Raw genomic sequence first — 22,949 nt, 5'->3', positions numbered from 1 at the left:
CGGAGCCAATGCCAAGATGCTGGCAATGCTTATGCGGCATCTCTCTTTCCCACTCAAGGAATGTGGGCCTAATTGGCCTGGAATTGAGCGATCTCCGCGACTCCACCTGCTCTACGCTATCTGCGGCTTGAAAGCCGCTCGGTAATCGGGTAACAGGGCCAGAGGTCATAAATCAAGCCACAATCCCCCGACGGAGACAGACAAAACAGAGCACGGAAAGATCATCAGGATAAAAATCTGAACTGAAACCCTGAAAATTGCGAAAGGAAGCCCGTGTTATTAATAGGAATCTTGTCGTGACTGCCTTTAAATAGCATACTTTCCGGCAGCAAATAGCCACCCCAGAGGGCGAACCCCTAGTACTGCCAGCCCACAAATTGACCCAAAAACAGTCGGATATGCAAATGCAGCTTGAGGAAATGAACCAGGAAAACCCAGTGGAACTCAGTGACACATCTTATCCTCTGCCAAAGAAATACGGCTTTTTGCGAAAACCTTGTTGTTTAAATTTTATTTAGTGATGAGATAAGCATTATATTTATTTAAAATATCTGAGAAAAAAAAAATGTTAGCAAAATTTGTAAGAATATCGCGATTTCCAGGACTATTGTCTGCAACCTCTTAAACTTAACATGAGGTGTAAGCTTTTCCCATAAATCATAGGGCATACAAAAGGTGAAAGGGAAAGAAGCGAAAGGCAATCAAAGTGAGTAAACATCACGAACAGCACTTGTTCTTGGGGAACTGTTGGAAACCGCAACCGAAACGTTGCGCGGCAACTCAAATTGTTGTAGTCAGGGAACAGTACGCTTCTTCCACTCGAATGGAGTCGTTCTCTGCGTCCTTGTCCTCGTCTTCGTCAATGCCGTCACCACTGCTGCGTAGTGCAAGTGGCATGGAAAGCCCGGACATCTGCGAGCCTCCGCAGGATGAGGAGGAGTTTTCTTTCCGATATCCAAGTTATATGTTCCCGGACGTGGAGTACGACAAGGAGGACGTCCCGTTGCCCTTCAAGGTTACACCGGACTCCCTCTTCAATCTTTGTGCCGCCGTCGTGGATTCCCAAGCGCGCACTGAGGTCTTTAAGTGGAGTATCAACGACGTGACCGACTGGCTTCGGAACTTTGGATATCCCGAGTATGAGGTGAGCGAGGATGAGTTAAGTAACTGGGAATATTGTTCCTATAACTCAACGACTTTATTTTTTTGACAATACGCCAAGTACAATTATATTAGTATAAGGAAAATAAAATCAGTTAACACAGTAACTCACAGTTGCGAGTTTAAATCTAATTGACAGTCGATCACCATTTGGTAAATCAAATAACTTATAAGCTAACAAATATGTTCGAACCAAATAACGAATCATCACCCTAAAGGCTTATTAAATAAATATTCTTGCAAACCCGATACAAATTTGGTTATGAATCTCACTCAGTTCCATCTATTACAATCAATGCCGAGAACCATACATTTAAAAATCATTTAAAAAAGTAAAAAGATTAAAAAAATGAATTTTTACTAGAATTTAACTTTATCTTCAGCAAACTTTTCGTGAAAACTATATTGACGGTCACAAGCTCCTCAATTTGGATGCCGTGTCCCTAGTGGCCCTGAACATTCGTAATTTCGAGCACATTCGTCACCTTGGTCGCGGGATTCGAGCGCTCTACCGCAAGGAGCTCCAGACGGCAACAGAGACTAAGGAGCAAAGCGAGGTCTACAAGACGTTTCGTGCCCGCACTGGGCGGAGGTACGAGGGATTGCGGGAGACGGAGCTACTAGGCCGCATGCACATGATTCGCTCGGTGTTCCGCGACGTCAACGACTGGGATCTGATGGAACTGCACATGTCCAGGACTCCAGTGAGGCGGTACCGTGAGATCGTCGCCGGGTCCAGGCGCTACAATCTTTACGGGCCATCCACTGCCCGCAGGGAACCCATAATAACGGATGATGTGAATTACTCTCCATGGTTTCATTTTGGCGACTGCTACTAGTTCTCTCTGGGACCGCGGGGATAATTTTGAATGTTATATCCATTTTATATGTTTACATTGCATAGTTTTTAAACAGGGAACTGTGAAATCTTAGTTTACAATTATTTTTAAAACAAAGTCAAAAAAGGTGTAACCGCATAGATCTTGTGAACTATAAGAAACGAAGAGTTGCAATCAAGAATGCAGATTCTAAATATGCCAGCGCAGCTCAAGTTTGTTTCAGTTTGTTTGTTTTGTTTTTAATATCTATCGAAATGCTAATACTTAGTCAAATCGGAATAATATCTCAAATTTGTTTAAACAATTTTGGTTACGGTCAGAGAGGACGTAAATTTCTTCAAGGATAATTATTTTGAAACTGGTTGACAGTCTATATTATAGACTCCATAATATCTTCGACAACAACGCGTCTTGCCTTGAATTAAAATATATTCATATTGTTACCTATCAACTGCTCTATAAAGGTACAACCATATGTTTGTAAGTATTAATTTTTAGAAACCGACAAAGTGTATCTATAAAATCCTTCTTTGCATAAAAGTTTTTTAGTTGCTTTATCATTACCGGATCCAATGTATCAAGAAAAATAACAATTCGATTATTTTTCATCTTATATCTAAAGAATGATATACGATAGTCGGACACAACGTACGATAAAAATGTACTTGGAAATATTAAAGCCCAGTAAACAGACACCAATCTATTTCTGCATATTTAACTATCATTAAATAAATGATTAAAGTATCCTTGACTCTCTGATTACTATCTTCTATTCTACAAAGGGGGTAACGTATATATTAACCCTGCACTGTTTATATATTTCAGGAAAACTTGTCCACGTACATATGGTAAAGCTTTTAAGTCAGAGCATATACTTAGTACACCAATCCACTTTCTGTGCAGCTTCAACGTGACTCTGTTGCTACCAAAGTGAAATCCCGCACCTTCCACTTCCCCACCCTTTAGATCATTTAGTCTGCCCAATCAGTCGACACTGCGCATTGATCACTTATCGCTCTGAATTGTAGTTGCTGTTTTTGCTGTGGGATTTGGGGTTTGGGGTTTGGGGTTTTGGGCTGTTCCTCTCGAGAGCCGTCCGCTCACGTGTTCAAATTTATTGATTGTTCTGCTCACAAGACACGGCGTTCTAGCTTTTCCTCGGACTGAGGACTGAGGATTGAGCTCGATGTCCAGCTGTGCGGCATGGGAGACGTACGTGTGGTCGGCTTATGTTATATTTCTCGACATCATGTGTGTCCGTCGATCGGTGGGAGAGCATTGCCGACCCGAGATTGAGCCCGGCCTACAGCTGCGTCTAGATGCAACCTTAGACGAGGCAACGAAACGCTGCAACACTGCCCATGCAAATTGTTGTTGGCCTTTATTAACTTAAGCCCATTCAGACTACCTTAATAACTCGTTCCGTTAACACTTTATTATGTTCAAGGCGCATAAATCGTTCCATCACCCGGACATAGTCGCGAGCATCGGCCGGGTCTGGAGGAGGGTTCCGAGGACCCAAGTTTCCAAGTTCCAGAGTGTCTGCGGCCAGGCCGACGTTGGCGATTATGATTTATCGCATTTTAATCAATTTAAAATGTTTAAACGATACGAATCGGAAGAAATTATGAATGTGTTGCTGTCTCCAGGCTCCACAGTAGGCCACCAATAACAACAGTCAAAGCCCCAACCACTGCAACCCATATCCATACCCAACGACGATACGAGCCGACTCGGGAACCCGGCGATCATCGTCAGCATGCGTTATCCGACGCGTACCTCGTTTGTATTTCACTCCCCAAGTCCCCACCAAATCTCGTGTTTCGTTGGGTCTGGAAAGTTTCGAAGACTTACGCGGCTTACATTAGTCACAGGCCAGGGGCGGACTTGGAAACAAGGAAATTATCTGGTGGGTTGGGAAAATATATACCGATATTGAATCGATATCGAATTGTCAATGTAAATGGATGGCGACCATTATGAACAGTGCTTATTCTTGTGACTAAAAAAAACATATATCATTTTAGATCACCTTTAAAATATTTTATACGTTGATGTATTTGTTTATAGAATGCACGATCATTGTCCGTCTGCAATTTATAGGCTTCTTAAATGCACTTGCTAAGTATTTTTGTTATTTTAATTTTAAGGCGCAAACATATTAAAATAAAATAAAATGTGTTTAGATCTTAAGATATTTATTAATATAAATAATACAACTTTTTAGTTTTCATAAATTGTACCTCACCCAATCATTACATTTTCAAGGGTATAAAAGTAACATTAGTAACAACAATCCAGGGCAATCCAGCCCTGAGCTCAGCAGTAAAGCCTTCCTCGGATCGGAGATGAGAGATCGCGTGCTGTGTCGACTGGCGAGTGAGTTCCAGAGCGCATTTCGGCCGCGACGACGGCTCAGCGACGATTATGATTAAAAATGATAAGCGAAATATTTTTATCATTTCTCAAATTAACATAAACCATATGTGATTATCACACAATAAGCTCGGTGGTTGTTCTGCCCAGCTCCATGCCCAACGTAGGTTTCTTGTTATTCGTTTTTTATAAGATTTTATGCCTCTCACTGCGCTCAGTTATAAGTTATGGCATTGCTGTGGGATTTTGTCGTGGCCGCGGTCAGGATTTGGTCCCGGCAGTCAATGGCAACATCGAATTTATGAGAATTTATCAGAGGTCAGTTCGGGTCTTTCTGGTATCATAAAGAAGTTTTATTCGATGCTTAACATATGCGTACTGACTAAAACGGTTTGAAGCGGCGCGACTGCTTGAGCAGCTCGATCTTTCGTTTATCCTCTTCGAATTTCTTGCGCATCTCTACGATGTTCTGCATCTTACTTTCTCGTATCTGGAAGGTATAAAAGTTTTTCAGTTCCTTGGTCTTGTTTCCCTTGGCCACTTTTTGTTCCAGGCGTCCAATCACAGAGGCCTTCTGCTCGAAGCCTGCGTTGCGGCCCTCCTTGCCCACGGTGACCCATCCGTCAGCATCAGCTTCTCCGGTCTTTGCCGCTTCAGTCGCAGCTCGCTCCATCTTGTCATATGCGGCCATATACTTGCTGACCTCTAGTTTCGCCTTCTGGGCCTTCAGAAGGTAGTTGCCTTCGTACTCCTCGTGCCAGAGTTCCATGCCGGTTTTAAGGATGCACTCGCCGCTGCTGTTGAAAAGGTCGATGCTCTTAAAAGCCAAAGCCTTGCCAATGCTGCTACTCTTCTGAAACACTATGTAGGCCACCTTGAAGACGAAAGGCGGGCGGTTGTTGGAGAATGGTTCACCCGTGCCCTCGTACCACTTGATGGTCTCATCCTTTCCCGGCTTGGCAGCAAACTCCACGGCCTCTATGGTACCCGCCTGGGCGAAGACTGTCTTGAGGCTTTCTTCTGTCACGTAGGGCGGCACGTTGAGTAAGAAGAGCGTGCGACCTTTGGGCTTGTTGGGATCCATCAGGCGGATGAAGTGCTCCCGCATGTAGACACTGTGGCAATATTTGGCCTTGGGCGTTGTGCGTAGGGGAACAGCTGAAAGGCGAACAAATTAGCAATAGCGACTGCTATCTCTTGTCTGATATTTACCTACATAGCCCTCCAGTTCAACCATTTTATTATGGTTATTCGAGGTAAGGCAAATTAACTAAGCGGTTTGTAAACACGTTGTGATCCAGTGTGACTGCGCACCTTTTACGGCCTATTGAAATATACTGAACGTAATAAAAAATGTAAAGTACCACAAAAGGTGGAGAACTTGAATGACCGATATCACTTCCATATGGGCAGCACTGGGGAAGAGCGGAAAATTCAAACTTAGGAGTCGTTTTTTTCTTTTGTACTCTTTTGAACTGCCGGACTTATTTCTGGCTTTCTCAAGGAACAGCTTTCCATATCTATTATTCCTTCTTGATCATTAATAAAATTCAGGCCATTGTTCCAAGGAATAAAACGAAATAAAAATTTTATACAGACGTCAAAATATTTCCATTCAGTTGAGGCGAACATTATTGTTATGCAGGTATTTTGGAAATGCCTTTTACCCATACCGACTGTGGTTGTGTGTACGAATGCAAACTACGAATAATTAAGCAACATTAGTTTTAGGGGGAAGTTAGGAGCCGAAAGCGGCATCAGTTTGGACGAAACCAAATGTTTTTGTAAACTTTGCACGTAATTTGGCATTCGTCCGATTTTGTTCGTCGCCATGTGTCCTGCGCAATATCCCTCTTTCGAGGATGTGTGGATGTAGACGTGTCCGTCAAATGGTCCGAACACAAAAACTGCACACCACAACTGCATCCGGGGCCCCACCGTCCTCAGTCCATCCCCATACTACCCGACGGTCGGCGGCAACGTTTATTTAAAGGCCGCATGCTGAAAGCGGAAGTTTGCAAGGCACGTTTATAGCCAAGGGTCCTGTGCCCCGTGAATAGATGCTGATTAATTAAAAACCCAGAATTAATTGTTTTAGGCATAGTTATTATAGATATTTGGCATCCAAAATGAAGCTCGTTGATCAAAACTGTTTAACAAACCGGCCTTAATTGCGATGCCAATTGACATTGTTTTAGCAAAATGCCACTCTTCTTGCGCCGAGGGAGCTGGGGGCTGATTGAATAATACAATTTGAATGCGGTTTGATTTTGTGGACCTCGCCTCAAGCGTAATTAAAATGCTGTGGAATGAGGACAGTTACCTCAATTAGCAACTTTGCACTTGTGACAAGGGACTTTATCCTCATCCTTCTGTGGCCGCATGTTTGATAGTAGAGTGTTAGTGTAATAAAACTAATTTTCAATTTATGCAATTAATGCAATTAGTTAAAACTGGTTGCTTTCATTTACAAATTCAATATTTCGACTGTCCAACAGACTTAAGTAATTTAAGTGACTGCCTTCAAAAATGAATATGGCAATTATAAAAATTACCAGTAAATAATTTTTATAATTTCATATAAAAGTAAGTCCTAAGTCATAAAAAGTAAGTAAGTAAACTGCATGGGGGTGCACTCACGTCTTGTCGTCCAACTAGTTGAACAGGTCTGCGGATACAGAAAAAAGGGGATCAAAGATCATAACTTATCAATGTGCTCGGTGTGCTAGTACCAGTTGGGAATCTTAATCGTACAATCTGATATGTAATTGCAAATAAATTGCAGTACTGGTCTATTTAACAAGAAATCTTTGTCTCTCTATGTGTATATAGTTGCAATAAGTTTGTCAAGGGATAATTTAATTACCGGTTTTCCTAATATAAATATAAAATATGAATACAAAATATTCAAGTGCTGTGCCGGTTAGTACTAACCTTTTTATTAAAGCTTCAAAAAAACGGATATCGGACTTTGCCTTGGGAATGTGACATCCCTTTATTGTATCTAGTTGGAGCAACGCATCGTACAAACAGAATGATATTTATATTTACTTAATAAATTTATATATGCTGTATTAATAATGAAATGTTTGTTTCTTTTGCTTTGCATTTCAAGAGGGACTATAACTATTTTCTCGGCTTAGTGCTACCGAATTTAAATTTAAGTTTAGTTTCTGGTTAGATAATATAAGGGAAACCCAAATTACATCATACCAAATTAATACAAATTCTTTTATTTTTGGTTATTCATTTACATAATTGACCAATATTATTCTTAATGTTTTATATCCAAATAATTTAAATTTTTCCTTTTAAAAGTCACGTCATAAATCTGGAAGAATGGAGTTATAGGAAAGTTAGTTCAGTAATGTTAAGATAAGCTAAGCAAAAATAATTTTAAAATAAATAAAATAATATATACATTTAATTTAATTTAACCCAGAACGTATTCAGGATTTTATACGATAATATTCAAAAACTACGGGTGACTTTATTATATTATTTTCTCATTCTTGTTCTCAATTTTGTACGTATTTTGTATTTTTTTTCAAAGTGTTTTCTACCCTTTAACAAAACACCAAAAAACTTATTTAGCATAAGTTGCCTTTACTTTTTCGCCATGCATACTTAAAAAAATGATGAAGCATTTTAAATTTTGAAGCGCGTCACGTACTTCACCTGCTTCCCATTGAGGGTCGAGAATCTGTTGTCCTAATGCGGAATCCTTGACTAATTAGAACAAGCTGCGGCGGCTGCACGATGCACAGTTGGCCAAATCTCACATTTATAAAACTGGCATTATACTTAACTACTGAAAACCCTATTAAATAAGTCCGAGATTCTTACGAAGTGAAGGCAGCGGTAAGTGCCTGCAGGTTTTTGAATGAAACCAACAACAGTTTTAATTTTTTATAAAGCTATGCATTTCCACACACTGTCAGAGGTGCCACAGCGCCCTAGCCGCAGTTTGGGTTGTTTGTGAGGTTCAAAGCAGGAAAAGGTGACAGGTTCTTTTCAAAACGAACCTCATGTGTCTGTGTCGGTTAATGAAAAAATGTTGCAAGTTGCGTAGTCATTAAAAATATATGCTTAGTTGGAGCCTAGCTGCTAAGAATAACCGACGAAAATTGTATATTTTTAATATGAATTCAACTTTAAATTACAAAGATATCTATGAATAAGGTTCGCCCTAACTGCTGGCTAGCACCTTATTAAATTTGTTGCGTAATTGTGTTTAAGCTTTTATTAAATAACTGTTAAGAGAAAAATTGTATTTTGCAGTCCACAAGGAATTCAGCGCAGTCACCTGTCCACGCTGAGTTTTTAGATGCCGGTCAATTGTCCGTGAAAACTTTTCAACCGATTTTCGTCTCTGTTTGATTTATGTGCGTGGGTGTTTGCGGAGGCAATTCGTGCACCAACCACACCTAAATAAAAATGTTTCCCCCACGTATTCGAAATTTTTCATTGGGGTTCCAGAAACGACATTGCAATGGTGGAAATCACAGAAAAGGCTGTGTCTGCGTCCATTTAAAATGTCACGTGCAACTAATTTATGTCGCTAATGCCGCAAAATGTGTCAAATATGATGGCAGTCGTAACTGTTGATTACCGAAAACAACCGCTGTTTTCTGAATAGGTGTTTAAAATTTGCACTAAAAGTTGTAAGTTAATAATAATATTTGTATTAAACATTTTTAATCAGCGATTATGAAAAAGCCTTAGACTTTATAAAAACCCTTAAGCCTTAACCTTAAATTCACAATTAAGCAAACAGAATATATACTACTCTACGAGGATATGTTAAAACCTCAAAGATTGTTTTCATACGTACTAAAACAGAAATTGTGGAACTAGCCACCTACTATATTCGTAACAAAATACTACCCTAAATTGGATTTTCGTGAAAAAAATTTCTTCGTCACTCGAATGAAGATGCCAGTTGGTTACGAGTCCAAAATCGGAGTAAGGTGGAATTTAATGTGTCTGCACCTACCATAAAAGGGTCTAAAATGGGCATTACCCGTTGTCAGTCAATCAACCTCAGAACACACCCAAAACAGTTTTCCCATCCCCATAGTTCCTTATTATGGATGTTGTTCAAGTTGGCCACTAATCTATGCAAAACGATTGGCACTTAAACGTGACCCTAAAAAAGGAAACTGATACTTGATTTGGTTGGTATGGCCGGCCATCTCCTCTAATTTCTCAATGACCCAGTACTTATGATTAATTGGGCTTATATTACTTTCATTAATTATTAGGTCTTAATGGGGTCCAAAATTCACAGTACGGAGCCCAAGAAAAAAGGAGCTGAAACTTGGGGTTATTTCCGTCTGGCCGTGGTTGCCTCTGATTAGTATCGTGGCATACCACGCCCCTTCTGATTCCGTTGTCGATAAGCAGCCAATCGTTTCCAATATAGACCCTGGACTTTCGACTTTCGACTTTCACTTGGTCCTCGAGTCTCTAGCCTGGACTTGGGGTAGTTGCGAAAGTTGGCACAAAAGGTTCCAAAACTTGGCTCATTAATTATGGAAAGCAACAAAAAATGAACGACGCCCAAAGGAAATTTGTCGAGAGCCTGTCTCGGTGCTTTCACTTCAATTGGTTATTGACGATTTATTTGGCGTTAACTCGTGTTTACCAATTTATTAACTGCAGACCCTGCCATCATGATGCCATTAGCGATAAAAATTGACATATTGAGAAGAAAGAAATCTTTGACTCCTTTTGGGAAATGAGCTCATCGCAGCGTGGGGCAAATCATTTATTAATAGCTTTTCTACTAATAAAGAAGTAAAATTCATCGGTGTCCCGTAACCAGTGGAAGTGATTTTGGTTTCATTCGACCCTCCGCAAGTCGCTTCTGCAGCAAAGACATTAGAAAAAGTCGCAATCATTAATCATTGACAATTCGTACACGGAAGTGGAAGCTCCGTTGTCAAAAAACCAATTTAAAGTAAATTAGCGCAACGCAAAATTCTAGTCTTTCCGTGCGGGTGCCAGACCAGGGGCCGGTTGAGCTGGCAGATCAGGTGCGTGTCCTTTAGGCCAAACAAAAGTGGCAACTCGACTTGGCCGGAACTTTGCACACACATGGCTGCGGTTACCTTTCATTTGCTATCAGATCACGTACGTGTGCCTAGCTTGGCAGTGAAAAGGGGATAGGGGATCCCTCACCCAGTTGCCCCATCCCGGTCCTACTCCTTATTATGTTCCACGCCGAAGAAAAAGTCCTGAGGCTGGGGAGAATAGTGCAGACGTAGCTCCTGCGAATTTATTGCACGTGGTAAGTCGGTTAGATGGGTTGGACTGCAGATTAGACGCCCTGATAGACACAAAACGCTTTTTCCTCGAGTTAAACCTAAGTTTGGACATGGACATAAAATTTATTGCACGTTAACTTAGAACTGAGTTGAGGGCTGAGTGAAAAAGAAGGACCGGATCTAACAGACTGGCTGTTCTGCCCACTTTGATGCGTTCTTTATTTCAGTCCGATTGTTGGCCTGCAAGTTTTGGCTGGCTGGCAAATGACTCTAGGCAGTTTGCCAAACTTGGCAGGTTTTGAATGATGGATTTGCCCTATGAGCATAAAGCTGAAAAGGTCCAAAGTCGCTATTAACACTTTTAAATTATAACTTTTCAAATACAAAACAAATGTGAATGCGTTACTATAAGCATAGTAGGGTGCTATTGCCATATTTAATATTATTATTTATATATATTATTATTATATATATATATTATTGTTATATAAATAAACCATAACAATATAAAGTCTGACCATTATTTAGGAAGGTATTACGAAATCAAAGTTAATCAAATGACCTCACCTTTTGAAATTATGCATCGTGGATTACATAGCAAAACTATTTTTTCAGGAGAATAGTTGGTCGGCTATCGAGTGGAGGCTTAATGGCAAAGGCCTGCACCCAGACCCAGGAGGACTGCAAGAAGTCGTTTCAGCTCATTGGGACCGTCCTGGCCTGAGTACTCGTATGTGCATGTGTCAAAATCGTAGTGTTTACCGCTCGCTCCATCATCAATGCGTGGCATCCGCAAGTGGCAAATTCAAAATTCAAAGACAAACTAAAACAATTGTCTCAACTCAACTGGGAACTGGACGGCGAAGTTGGCCCCCAACGACTTTTAGACAAAAGGTCGATAAGTACATTTGCGGACGTAAAAATAGCAATGTCCTAAAAAATTATGGAGTTTTCTTTTTAAACATATTTTTAAAAGAACGCCCGGCTGTATCTAGTATGGCCGAGTCTTATATACTCTTCTGGTTATTGCTAAAACCGATCATTTCAATAGGCCTTTAACTTTAATTGCTTGATTTTTATTTAATAAAAAATAAATTGTTGAAATAGTAAACAAATATTATATAACGATTGTATTCTTCATTGTGAAAAAAAACATAAATTCGATTTTTCAGTTGTTTTCTAATTGAGCATCATGTCGTTTTGATGGCCCAATATTTAGAAAATTAAAACTGTAGTTTTGAAATTAAAGATGGGTGGCCACAACAATGAAACATAGAAAACATTAAAAAATGTATAATTTATAATCTATATGATATATTTTGTAAATATTTTATATTCTGAACTTATTATACCCACTGCAGGGATATATAATACATATATACAAAAATAACTTTTGGCGTAGATTTAGAAACGATTAGTACTAATATCTTGCACTCAACTGTGCCACCGTCAAACTAAGTCCTCGACCCTGTCGCAAGCATTTCAAAAATCCCCAAGGATTTGGCTCACATTGTGTAAAGAAATCTTTTAAACAATTTTAAGCTTGATTTCTTTTTTATCCTGACCAGCTCGAGGGCGGTTACTTAAATTTTCTTAGGGTTTAACTTCTTGATGTTCCAGGCCAGATTAACAAGGCTTTCCCTGCTTGGACTCACAATGGTGTGACTCTGTTCAGCATAATCTACTTCCAAACAGCCACAAGCAACACCAATGTGTCCATGTAATCTCGCTAGTGTCTATCTGGGTGGGCATCCCCTACAGGACAAACTGTAATTTTATGCAAGGAATGAAAGAAAAGGGAAATTCTGCACGCCTCTGCAACTCAAGTTGATATGCGCATCAGTTTCAAACATTTTTTCTTTATACTTAAGTTCTCCACACTATGGTTACATTCGACTTAAAATATGCCCTTTTCAAAAAATGTATCAGGTTTTTACCGAAAACTTTTATATGTATTTCTATCGCTCTATACCTTACCGACCCCGAAGGTGTACAGTTAAAGTATTAACATTCAGAGGGAAATATCAAGCTAAGGTCGTAAGACCTACATAACTCAGCCCTTGTCTGTGACATCGGTGAAATCATGTTTTCGAAGTTGTCCGAAAAATGGCGCAGGTGTAACTCCATAACGCTAATCAGAAAAGCCAAAACCAAAGATCTGTCAGCCGTGTTGCAAGATGCGGAGAAAACTGTGGGAAAGAGTCCCACGATGCACATGCGGTAGTTATATAACTGTCAGCTGTAAATTAAATTTTATTTTAAATTCAACATGTCGCAGTACGACCAAGCGACGCTGCAGTTGACTTCAGCTTGGGTGTTCGGGTTTGGCTTGGTATTCATTGAAAAGTCCGCAACTAATTAGAACGAACGGACAAGAAGGGAGTGGTGAGCGGGAAGTGAGAAGCGGGGAGTGGGAAGTCAGCACGTAGACGACACGGCGACAGAACTTCGAGCACGGCTACTCCTCCTGCCGTGAGCGAGATAAGCTACTTTGAGGGGACAGGCCAACAGAGCAAATAAACAGCCAGACACAGGGACGAATTAACAGAATGGCATTGCACTCATTTTCCCGAAAGAGGGAAACAAACAATACATGAACAAGTATCTAGGAAATTGTGTTAAATAAAAAATCTATGCTTTAATAAATAGTTTTAGACTTTTACATTTTCCCTAAAAAAATAGAAATCGCAATAAAAAAAGTTTATAATTTGAACGCCTACTAATCTTACAAGGCATTGACTAAAGTCTGCCCAAATGAAAAACAGACCCCAAACTAATTTCCGAATACGTTTGCAGTAACAGAATGTTTTACTTCAACATGCTTTTCACTGGAAATAACTTTCACTCAGTCGTTTAATAATTAAACGGCCACTGATCACAGACACTTACGGCTGTCAATGGACTATACAAACCAAGTGACAACTTGTTTTCGCCACCCTGAAAACTGTCTGCAAGTGCCCGTTCCACCCACATCGGAGACCTGCGGAAACTATTGATTAGTGTTTAAATAATAGATGAAGTATGTGCAATAACAGCTTGGATGGCAACTACTTAAAGTACCTTAACCAACTAATTCTTAGCCTCGTCCAGATTGACCCCTTTGTTTATCTCAAAGACACTCGGATGACAACAGGAAGTGGGAGAAATGCAGAGTACCCTGCCGACACCCAAGAGCTTAGCTAACCATTCGGAAGATGCACTCAAGCGTTAACCGTCGATGCCCCGGATGTAAAGTATTCCCGAATTCGTCCCCGAATCCTTAAATTTGCATTTAATGAGGTTACAGTGCGCCCGAGGTGAGAAAAATGTTGATTCAAGCCCGTACTTAGCAAAGTGAATTCAAATGCAAATTGTATGCATGCCGATTTGTGCTTGTTGGTGGGATATTGATCTGTGAACTGTGCTGATGACATCGCGGGAAAAAGAATTCGCAGCGTGGAGTATTCATGGGATGGAGCCATAAAAAACAGGTTTATAAATCCTTATCTCAATCTAGTCTTAAGGTCACTCTAAAGTAACTGTTCCTAAGCTCTCTTAGATGCCCCAAATCTGTGACAACAAAATAAGAAAACAAATTCAATGACGAGCCCTTCCAGCTGTTTTTCGTCAAGGAAAATCAGAACCACATTTAAGCATTAGTGGGAACTAATTAAACTGACACGGAAGCCGCAACACAGAAACAGGTACAACCCGAATGTTGGTGCCACCGATTTTTATTTTTTCGTCTATGGAAAATGAGAATTCGTGTGCTTGGCAGCAGCTAGATGTCTGCCTCTACATTGGTTTTCGGGTTTCCCGGCCAACTTTTGCTCAACTGACATCGGCAGACCGTTTTGGGTTTGCACTAGCACTCACCTCAGCGATTTAAAGATCCAGATGCTTGCCCGACGATTGGATTCCCGTCTCTTGTAGAAATCCGACTTCACCAGGCAAAGGATTTCGCCCAAGGAGGAGCAGTGGAGCAGCAGCAACATGTTCCTTGTGCTTCGCAAACGGGGAACTCCGATTCATAAGACCTCCAAGCCACCGGCGATAAGTGTGCTCCGGGTCCGTGTTCCAAAACTTGTGAAATGATATGGGCGTATGCAACTGCAACAACTCGCTAGCATAGTCCTGTGGCCGGGCCTGGTGCATACCAGCAGCCGGGACCGCCGCCACGCCCAACGCTTGGAGGCAATAGCCCAGGATCATGTCGTCGGGAGCACTGGCACTGGGACAGCTACAGCGCTCCACGATAAGACGCACCAACGGTAGACTGAGCACAATGCCTGCCCCACCCGTGAGGTAATTGAAGCCGTCTGGGGCGTGCAGCCGATAGCCATAGCGCTGGCCGAGGTACACCAGATCCGTATGGTTGTGGCAACTCAAAAGGGCGCTCAGTCGGGGAACACTGTTAAAGAGGGCGGTGGTTATGACCGAGTGAAGAGTGGGTAGGGACCAGCGGCGGGTATGGCAAGAAGCCGATGAGTCGGATTTATATGTGGTATCATTATAATCATTTTTAATTGAATGTGCTGTCATGCATTTGAACCGAAAAATAAAAATGAAAGCGTGATAGGAAGTTGGCTTCGGCAAGCCGAAGTTCATATACCCTTGTAGTTGAAACCAAAGCTTAATACATATGTAGTTATTGGTACTTCCTACTTGCGAGATTTTTTATCTCGAAAGGCTGTTCAATGTACGTTTTCCTTATGACCTTACATATTCCTGCCCTAACTATATATGGTATTGATCATGACCGTCTGTGTGTCCGTAGTCGAAAACGATTCCTTATAAGATACAGCTTTTTCTTCTGTTTATTTTTCGCTAAGCCAAATACCTTTCGACATAACGATAAAACTACTAATTGAAATGTATTTTTATATTAGCGGCAGAAACTGTGGACCACCTGAGAAAGCCCTTACTTACCTCAAAAGCGTGTCATCGTCGACGAGCATGAGCCAGCGAATGTCCATTTGCCCACCGATGTCCTTGAGGGATAGTTGCAAAATTGCCATTGTCTTGGCACAATGTCCACTCTGCACATTCGGTATCCCAGTGCTGATTGTCGGTATGCCGACGTCTGTTGAGGTTTTTGGAAGGAGAATGAGAAATCGGAAAGTCAAATCAATGAATATTCAATAAGTTGGACTACTCTTCGCACTGCGATGCTAGGTAGGCAAGAAGGGAGAGGTTGGGGTTGGGGATCTCCCAATCACACAGCCAGAAAGCCGATGTTTGCCCATGCATATATGCATATGTGTTTAGCTTGATGTCAATCCACCTCTCCGCACTCTCTGGTGCATGTATGACCCCTGCACCGCCCGGTGCAACACCCCCTTATTTGGCTTAATTGCCCACTCATTGTCATCGGGGTGCTCACCTGCCACATCGCTGTAGTATCTCCTTTTCCGAGCGTCGGTTGCCCAAGTGCGTTCGATGATTGCTATGCGTTCCTTATGGAATTTCGCACAGGTTTTGATTGCGAAATATATGTTTGATCCTGTTGTGTACACCTGTCCGTGTGAGTGGGTATGGCCAGGAAAGGGGTTGATAGACAATTTATGGTTATTGAGGTTTCAAATGCTAACTGCTATTGGTGGTCCATTCGCATGAGTAAACGATTGAATCTTGTATTTGGTACAGCGAGCGCTTTAAGTTTAAAGCGCTCAACGAATTTGTCTTAAAAGATTGAAATGTGGTTACTTTCCAAGGTCTTTAACAAAATTGTTTGATAAATCAAATTGGACTACTGTATAAATATGTATATATTAACTGGTAATATTTACGTATTTTTTATCTTCAGCACTTTTACAAACGCCTCAACTTGATCAACAGCCCTTTAGATAATTTATGGTTTCCCGGCATAAGGCATACATAAACTTACACAACTCCCACTCGGAGGCTCCTCTGGCTGCGCATACAGCATACACCGAGGTCCTCTGTTCGGAAAATCCAGGGATTGCACGGATTCAGCGGGGGAGCAAATGTAGCTGGCACTTTTTAAAATGATTTTCCCAGCCATTGGTGTGCCGGCATGCGGGTCGAGAGATACGTTGTCGTATATAAAGCGCGCCAGCTCATGAGAGGCATCGATTGAGAAGTCGCTGTGGAGGGTGATGTTCTGGGCATTAGAAGCAACAAGTTCCGCCAACCTGGAAGCGAAGAAGTCGTCATTCCCTACTAAAATAGTGCCCTTATTAGGTATTACTAATAAAATAAAATGAATTGGTGATAAGTCCTATAAATCAAGCATCTTAAAAAGACATTATCCTGTCCACTATTATAGTTTTCAGTTTACCTGTCCTTACAGAAAATTGCAACTATTTTATCAGCTTAACAAGCTGACTGACATCCGAGCTTTAAGACGCATAGTGTTGGAGATCAAAATCTATATATTATATATTATTTTAAAAGATTCGTATTATTGCCTCGATTTTTGTTATACATATATTGAAATGTGTATAATTGAAATGTGTCAATCATAAGAACTGGATGACATAGATCTAAAGGAAACTTTTCACTATCGTGATTGGTTCAATACTACCTTTTTTCAATTTTCGATATAGGGCTTACCTGTTCAGCAAAACTCCTGAGAAAACCACTCCGGCACTGAGCATGGGATACGGAAACCGTTGTGGATCGTTGTAATTTGAGAAATGGTGTATAATGGTGGCCTCCGAATCGTACAAGGCATGGCCGTAGAAGGAGAGCTAGAGGATGCACATTGGTACAGAGCTCAGGAAAAGCCTACAGGTAAATGAACTCACCTCCCTTGGGTCCTGATGCCTCAGCTGCTCAAGCAGGCCGCGCAGCGAGGACACACGCGTGTTGTGTTGACACCATATAATCCATTCCGTGTGCGCACCCAAAAGACGTGTCTGGCCTCTCAGATGGGGCAGTGCGTCCAAGAGGGTCCAGTAGTTGAAAAGCTCGTGCATCACATGGACTTTTAGCACATGGTCCCGGGGGAAGATCTCTGCAAGTAACAGTTTTCGATTCTGCTCCAGGAAGCTGTTGGACAGGGCAAGACATTCCTTTTAACTTGTAGAGGAAGTGGGGGACACGCTATGACCACGAGCACCTCCACCTTCTTAGATTCCGTTTCACCGTAGAAAAAATTTGCGAAAATAAAGAGCCAAAGCGCCCAACAAACCTTAGCTGGCATATCTAAAATCTGATATTACTTATATTTCTTAATCCACCAGTTTGCTTTTCCGGTAGGACAACGGAACACGACTGCCCTAATGAGCATGCGGAATCGTACTGAAGCAACTTTGATTTCATTTTGGCGCAAAGCCGAAATGTCGGCTGGCGTGCGGGCGTAGAAGTTGCCTTCGGAACTTGAAGTGCGTAGTCTAACGCGCAGGCGCCCGTAAGTAGCAAATTTTATGAATGAATTACAGAATGAAGGCAACAGTTGGCCGAAAAGGTGGCCAAGGATATTTACATAAATCCGCAAGATACATAAATTGAATTACGAAGGCTTTATTTTTTATTGAAAACAATTTATGTACCTCTTTAGAACCTCAATCAAACGAACCATTATTTATATTATGAGAAAGTTTGATCCATGAATGTAAGCTTTGACTAACTTCTATATTGCCTAGTAAGTATACTAACTAATTTCGTTTTTTTTTTATTACATCTACAATTTGAAGAATTCAATAACAATATATTTGTCATTTTTATTTAGTTTCTATAATTATAAGCGGAAACTCATGATAGGGAATTAAAACATAGTATCTTGAATTGTTGTTTATCAAGATGATGCATTTGGAATTGGTACACAGTTTGACATCAGTATACTTATGGGTAAATAAAGAATAAATATAGTTAGTGCATAGGCGAGGCCAGTCGCGTAGTCGTCTGCATGCTATTGCTGCGGTTGTTCGACTTAAGCCGCAACTCATTGACGAGTTTAAAGAGCTGATCTTGTTTGGAGAGCAATTCGCGGGTTCGCTGGCAGCCATGCTGGGGGGCGCAAAGACCAGGGTTCCACCGGCAATATAGGCCCTTCCACAGGCGAACAGACCGCACGCTGGCGATGGGTCGTAGAACCAGCTCTGCTCCGTGAGTGAACGAAGGGAATAGGGGATTCAGATACTGGTCCAGCGAAGAGTTGATGTGCGTCCAAAGAGATATTGTCTTATGCTTTAAATCTACAGAAAATATTTGATTGATGTTCAATTCAATTTAAATAGCAGGGACGTTACCTTCAGCCACACGCTCCGCCTCTGTATTACAAAGAAAAGTGCCAAATCGACATGAGTACAAGTGGTCCACGATGGTTATCAGGAAGTGCTCGTTGAACTCAAACGCATTGTAAAACTGTTGGCTAACCTGCCATACGCTGTCGATGAACTGCAGAAACACGGGAGATCTGTCTGCATCCGAGTGCTTATTGTCACCATGGCCAACGCGTTGCTGGAATTTGTGGCCAAACGATAGCCATTCCTTCTCGATAAGCACCTCGAAACCGCGAACAGTACGATAGTGGGGATCGAGAAGAAGCATGGAGAGGGCCGTCAGCTGGGCTGTGCGGTCCCATCCGTCAGAACAGTGCACTACCACGGAGGTGCTCATAGTCTCAACCTTGTCCACAATTCTGACGGCCCCAGCCAGTATGCACCGAATGTGCTTTAACCACAGAGTGTTGTCGATAGCTGTTTGCCATTTTGAGTCGTCGGTGGTTGGGAAGCAGGCCTCCTTCACCTTTCGTAGGCTCTCTCTCATTACGTGGATGTTGTGTATGTCAAGGAAGTTGATTTCCACGTTCTTGTACGCGTCCTCCGACTCGTAGCCGCCGCCTTTAGCCTTATTGGCAATAGCATTGGCACTTGGCCGCGCGTCCATAATAGTCAATTTATCGGACTGTGCATTCGCTTCCATGATAAAGCTAAGGTACGCTTCATCGTCAGAATTTCGCTTACCGCTTACGCCCACTAGGGGCTGAGAGCACCGCGTAATTGTCGCCTGGGTCCGGGGATTCATCCATGACAGCACAGGCAGGCGACAACGTGAACGAAACTGGGCCACTCGCCTGAGGAAATCATCAGATGCCGCTTTGGGCACAGCCCACACTGCCGGGTAGCTGTCGCAAATTGCATAGGACTCGTTTAGCTTAGTGGCCCGCCACATGTCGTTGGGTACACCTAGGCGCCGGAGCTCCGCAAGCGGTTCATAAACCGCCCACCCGTCCCATCCTCCGTTTCCATTCATCGAGTTCGCAGCTGCATGGGCGAAGGCAAAGAGGCGCCCACTATACGAGAGTGGAAATGCATTAGCCTGCAGTTTCTCGAATACCGTTCTTCGCGAGTGATTTTGCTGCTTGTGGGCGAAACGTAAATTTCGCATGTCCTTGCAGAAGATCTCAATTCCATACGAGTTCTCGCCCCGTGACGTGGCACCGCCGATCTTTTCCACACGAGCAATTACGCCTAAGGGCACGTCTACGACAACGGGAGGCTCCTGATCCCGCAGAGGAAGCGACCGGAAGTACAGACGGTAGTTGGTGATAGTCAGCGCCCCAAAGACGGGTCCGCGGTACGGGCACACGTAGGTCACATCGTTCTTTTGGTCTTGATCTTCCTCGCCGTCCAGGTATCTAAAGGGCGTGTCCCGCAGAACGCCATTCTCCCCGCCACCGTGCTTGGAGCCCAAAGAACTGGACTTGGAGCTGCTGTCCAGCGAGTTACTGCTGGCAGTCTTGGAGGCCACCTTGTCGGTAAGGATCGCGGACGGATCCATTGTGGGATTGAGACAAGTTGTTCTTAAGGAGTGTGTTGCTAGTTGCGCAGCTGTGTTTTCTTTTCCAGTTTTAAGTTAGATGCAAATTACCAAAACTCACAAAACGGGGCTGCCAACTCGGGGCTACGCAAAAATACCAATATTCCCACGTCTGCTAAAATCCCTTTATTTGGATATTGGTACAATGGCGCGAAGTTTGAACGTATTCAATATTCAATAAATATATAAGAATATATTCAATACTCTTTTGCGAAAAAGAGGTATGTCTGCAAGTCCATTTTTGTTAGCAACAACGATCCGCAGTCCTGGATTATCTGGAACTGCACTTATGTCGTTATAACGCCAGTACAGTATCCAAATTTAATTTTGATCGAAATAACCGATCCTTTGGAAGAAAGCTAGTTTCTTCAATGGGAAGTCGTCTTAAAGCTGTCCTGAGCTGTTTAATTACAAATAATAAGTTACCTAGAATCTGCTGCTGAAAATTTTGTTTATATCAAATGACTTTTTTGTTTTTATGATTATGAAAATCATGTTAATATTCCCTATTAAAAACTGCGTTTAGGTTTTTCTGTTATTTTTTTTAGTCTAGCACGAATAGCGACTTTTTTTAGGTAACTGCTCGAAATAAGTTGCGAGCAACTGTATGTACAATTGACAGCTGTGTATATTTTGTTTTTTAAATAAAGAGTTCGGTTCTTAAAATGAATTAACAATGTACATAAATATGTCCATGACTGTGCAAATTATTTAGAAGTAGTGGGTCTAATATACATATATTATAAATTTTCTGAGTGTTATATAGTCTTAAAGTTTGTTGACTGTTGTATTTTTTAAAACAAAATTATTGCATTAAGCACTGGAAACGGCATATTGTTTTAACTTCTTGCGCATTAATGCGTTTACCGAAAAAACCGGACCATGTCCTGGTACAATAAAGTCGCAACAATGTGCCATTTTACTGCGCTCCTCGCGCTGAAGTTTCTCATTTTCACTTCCAGCATTTTTCCAAATGCTTTCATCGTCTATGTCCTCTCGTCGCTCAAAAAGATCTCCGGTGATGCCAACGCGACCTCCCAACTGGGAGTTATTTACAAGCACAGAAACGCAGCTGAGGGTGTGTCCTGGCGATCGTATCACAACCACCTCGCCATTCGAGTCTAGCGCCAGTTCCTCATCCGGTTTGCCAGAGCCAAAGTGACTCATGTAAAGGTCGCCATGCGAGGCACATGCGCCAACCAGATGCATACGTGCCTTCTGAAACAGGTAGTTGCACCCAACGTGGTCCGAGTGTCCGTGAGAGCAAACCACCACGTTGATGTCGTCGACGCCCAGTCCGTGTTCACCCAGCAATGAACGCAGATGCTCCCCATCCCACGCCGTCATTGTGTCAACTAGGACGTTAGTTCCGTCTCTGCAGCGGACTAGCGTGCATGTGCAATTAGCCCTCATGGCGGTGTCGTCCCCGATTTCTTGCCGAGAATAACCATCCTGAAGAATGATCACCTGGTTTCGCTGTGCGGGATCATTGAGTGCCATTACCTGCCAAGGCAATTAACGTATTTATAATATTTAGTCGGCTATGATGTAAATAATTTAACTTACATAGTAATTTGGCCGGTTTACTAAGTGTATATGGCATTATGTATGTATTAGAATATGTGGAGAAACATCGATGCCAACATCGATGACATCGATGTTTTCGAAACATTTTTCCATTTCTAAGGCACATTGAGGAAGATTGACGAATTGTAAGTACATATATGTATCACTTTTAAAAAAAGCTAAAAAATACTTCTGCGATCCCGCATCTTCGTGCGAATCTGAAAGAGTTTTCAGTAAAGCTGGACAACTTATAAGTGAGCGTCGAACGCGGCTATCATCGACCGTTGTCGATAAGCTCCTATTTTTAAACAAAAAGAAACATGTAAATAATATGCAAATATATATATAGTAGAGTTCCGGATAGTAAGTACAGAAGGAATATCACAATATCCAAAAGAACTATTAGTTTCTTTGAACCATGTATATGTTGAAACATTAATAAAAAATTTGGTTTTTTTTTTTTTAGTTTTTATTTACAAACTAAGGATACGACAAAGTACCAAAGAAGTGGAACATGAACATCATGAACAGTTTTATTTTAATTTGTTTTTCTTTTCGATTTTATTTAATAAGTGATTAATAAATTGTATATTTTTTGTTGAAAATTTGACTTTTAATTTTTAAACCTTACAAATTAAAATAAAGTTAAAATACATTAAAATAAGTGCAAATTTTTTTAATTTAAGACATCGATGATTCATCGATGTTTTCTTTAAATTATGTTTCTCCACATCTATTTATTCGATAGTAAATAAAATATAAATTCTATGAAATGGTAACATAAAACTTCTTTCTAATTGTAGCATAATCTTCCCAGTGCTTACCAATGGCTTTGATTCCCAAAATAAAAATTGACGAAAAACAATCGATTTCACTCTCGAATGTAGCCAGATACTATCGATAATGCTTAATGGTGCCATCGAACTCACAACTGATCCTGATTAAGAACATATGTACATACAGAATTACA

The 22,949-nt window shown here is 41.4% G+C and overlaps 5 protein-coding genes across 5 annotated transcripts; 1 reads left to right on the top strand and 4 right to left on the bottom strand.

Annotated features, from left to right (window-relative positions):
- The first annotated feature begins 823 nt into the window (after positions 1–823).
- Positions 824–2,018, top strand: LOC108113437. Its single transcript, XM_017224004.2, has 2 exons — positions 824–1,144; positions 1,545–2,018. The coding sequence occupies exons 1-2, from the start codon at positions 824–826 to the stop codon at positions 1,998–2,000; spliced, it is 777 nt and encodes a 258-aa protein (XP_017079493.1). The 3' UTR covers positions 2,001–2,018.
- A 2,689-nt stretch (positions 2,019–4,707) lies between these two features.
- LOC108113405 (ribosomal RNA-processing protein 7 homolog A) lies at positions 4,708–5,545 on the bottom strand. Its single transcript, XM_017223960.2, has one exon. It carries the CDS (start codon positions 5,482–5,484, stop codon positions 4,759–4,761), a length of 726 nt encoding a protein of 241 aa, XP_017079449.1. The 5' UTR covers positions 5,485–5,545; the 3' UTR covers positions 4,708–4,758.
- A 2,135-nt stretch (positions 5,546–7,680) lies between these two features.
- Positions 7,681–17,792, bottom strand: LOC108113420 (beta-1,3-glucosyltransferase). The gene is given in 8 exon segments (XM_017223974.2): positions 7,681–7,707; positions 14,501–15,035; positions 15,554–15,707; positions 16,008–16,140; positions 16,512–16,779; positions 17,201–17,337; positions 17,395–17,663; positions 17,666–17,792. Coding segments are annotated over 7 exon segments (1,614 nt in total). The 3' UTR covers positions 7,681–7,707; positions 14,501–14,509.
- Positions 17,793–18,292: 500 nt separating this feature from the next.
- Positions 18,293–20,480, bottom strand: LOC108113469 (myotubularin-related protein 2). Its single transcript, XM_017224051.2, has 2 exons — positions 18,841–20,480; positions 18,293–18,786 (listed from the first exon to the last, which is right to left on the bottom strand). The coding sequence occupies exons 1-2, from the start codon at positions 20,372–20,374 to the stop codon at positions 18,461–18,463; spliced, it is 1,860 nt and encodes a 619-aa protein (XP_017079540.1). The 5' UTR covers positions 20,375–20,480; the 3' UTR covers positions 18,293–18,460.
- A 651-nt stretch (positions 20,481–21,131) lies between these two features.
- Positions 21,132–22,177, bottom strand: LOC108113432 (metallo-beta-lactamase domain-containing protein 1). Its single transcript, XM_017223994.2, has 2 exons — positions 21,980–22,177; positions 21,132–21,916 (listed from the first exon to the last, which is right to left on the bottom strand). The coding sequence occupies exon 2, from the start codon at positions 21,911–21,913 to the stop codon at positions 21,227–21,229; it is 687 nt and encodes a 228-aa protein (XP_017079483.1). The 5' UTR covers positions 21,914–21,916; positions 21,980–22,177; the 3' UTR covers positions 21,132–21,226.
- Positions 22,178–22,949: the final 772 nt, after the last annotated feature.

This window comes from Drosophila eugracilis, unplaced genomic scaffold (assembly GCF_018153835.1).
Source record: "Drosophila eugracilis isolate 14026-0451.02 unplaced genomic scaffold, ASM1815383v1 contig_1828, whole genome shotgun sequence".
NCBI classification, from domain to species: domain Eukaryota; kingdom Metazoa; phylum Arthropoda; class Insecta; order Diptera; family Drosophilidae; genus Drosophila; species Drosophila eugracilis.
The sequence above is the reverse complement of the archived record's forward strand: the minus strand, read 5'-3'. Positions and strand labels throughout refer to the sequence as shown.

Excerpts from the sequence above, each read along its gene's own strand:
- LOC108113437 (XM_017224004.2), top strand. The coding sequence starts at position 824 with ATGGAGTCGTTCTCTGCGTCCTTGTCCTCGTCTTCGTCAATGCCGTCA. Across the intron at positions 1,145-1,544 it reads TTGGATATCCCGAGTATGAG|CAAACTTTTCGTGAAAACTA; the intron begins GTGAGCGAGGAT and ends CTTTATCTTCAG.
- LOC108113405 (XM_017223960.2), bottom strand. The coding sequence starts at position 5,484 with ATGCGGGAGCACTTCATCCGCCTGATGGATCCCAACAAGCCCAAAGGT.
- LOC108113432 (XM_017223994.2), bottom strand. The coding sequence starts at position 21,913 with ATGGCACTCAATGATCCCGCACAGCGAAACCAGGTGATCATTCTTCAG.
- LOC108113469 (XM_017224051.2), bottom strand. The coding sequence starts at position 20,374 with ATGGATCCGTCCGCGATCCTTACCGACAAGGTGGCCTCCAAGACTGCC. Across the intron at positions 18,787-18,840 it reads GGCGGAGCGTGTGGCTGAAG|ATTTAAAGCATAAGACAATA; the intron begins GTAACGTCCCTG and ends TATTTTCTGTAG.